This window comes from Morone saxatilis, unplaced genomic scaffold, assembly GCF_004916995.1.
Source record: "Morone saxatilis isolate NCDOM2014 unplaced genomic scaffold, NCSU_SB_2.0 Contig12, whole genome shotgun sequence".
NCBI classification, from domain to species: domain Eukaryota; kingdom Metazoa; phylum Chordata; class Actinopteri; family Moronidae; genus Morone; species Morone saxatilis.
The window spans coordinates 27,808,512-27,809,521 of record NW_023339674.1 but is presented as its reverse complement, the minus strand read 5'-3'; the positions used below and the strand labels follow the sequence as shown (position 1 = coordinate 27,809,521).

At 38.4% G+C, this 1,010-nt stretch overlaps 2 protein-coding genes across 2 annotated transcripts in view; one reads left to right on the top strand and one right to left on the bottom strand.

Annotated features, from left to right (window-relative positions):
- LOC118321567 (nuclear factor 1 C-type-like) overlaps positions 1-1,010 on the top strand; it is a gene marked incomplete in the record, with an annotated part of 48,990 nt that overhangs the window by 40,038 nt on the left and 7,942 nt on the right.
- LOC118321918 (nuclear factor 1 C-type-like) overlaps positions 1-1,010 on the bottom strand; it is a 34,346-nt gene that overhangs the window by 30,138 nt on the left and 3,198 nt on the right. Inside the window, exons 2-3 of the mRNA XM_035653474.1 lie at positions 915-989; positions 95-169 (exon numbers count right to left, since the gene is read on the bottom strand). Of these exons, the coding sequence (XP_035509367.1) occupies positions 95-169; positions 915-989 (150 nt within the window). The remainder of the gene's footprint in view (positions 1-94; positions 170-914; positions 990-1,010) is intronic.

Below are 1,010 nucleotides of genomic sequence, written 5' to 3'. Positions count from 1 at the left end.
TCACTCAAATGTTGCTGTGACAAGTGAATTTCCCTATTGTGGGATTAATAAAGTTATCTATTTATCTATCTATCTAATAGTAAAGTACACTTACTTCTTGAGACCTGGACCAGCTCAGTGACACTGAAAACTCCTGATGTCACAAAACTCTCCTGGAACTCTGGACCATCTGTAAAAACACAGCACCAGTTACACACTTATGTTGTTTCTTTGTAATTATTTTTGTGACTCTAGAGCAGTAGCAGTTAGTTCTTGTCAGTCAGTTCAGATGTTGACAGATCCTGCATAATCAGATGTTCATTCATTGGTGCTTTTAATGGCTTGCTTTTATTTTGTTTCCCCTTTTCTTTATTTATATATTGTGTAACATTATGATCATGAAAAAGAATTTAGCACACTGTCATCTTATATCACACTCTTATATCATAATCCAACTGCAGTTGTCCTAACAAAAAACCCGAGCACCAGTTGTTTTGGCATGTGGCACTGATGTCCAGTGTCTGCGTTACTGCTTGACTCATCAGCAAAAGGATACACAACTGTCAGGAGGTACAGCAGATGATGATAAGTGGTACAGGCCATACAATTTCACTTCTGTAACAAGTGAATTTCCCCAGTGTAGGATTAACAAAGTCTATCTTATCTTATCTTTCATCCTTTCTTACAGATGACTGGTCACTTTTCTTGATCACAATCTTTCTTCTCTTATAAACATTCTAAACATCCTTAGGGTCTTGGTATTTATTTCTGGTTACTAAATCATCTATCACATCAAACTGAGCTGATGGCCTCTTTACTGTATTTGTTCACATTATTGAACAAACTGATGAAGACAATGTTTATGCATGTGCATTTACACTACAGAGTAAGTAAAAACAGAATGTTCCTCTGTAATGGAAGATCCTTTACATTACCCATGGTGGCGGTTCGACTGTCCTCCTGATCAGAACCCACTCCTGTACGACTGGGACTGCTGCTCTGCTCTGCCTCTGGGATGAGATTGGGGGGGG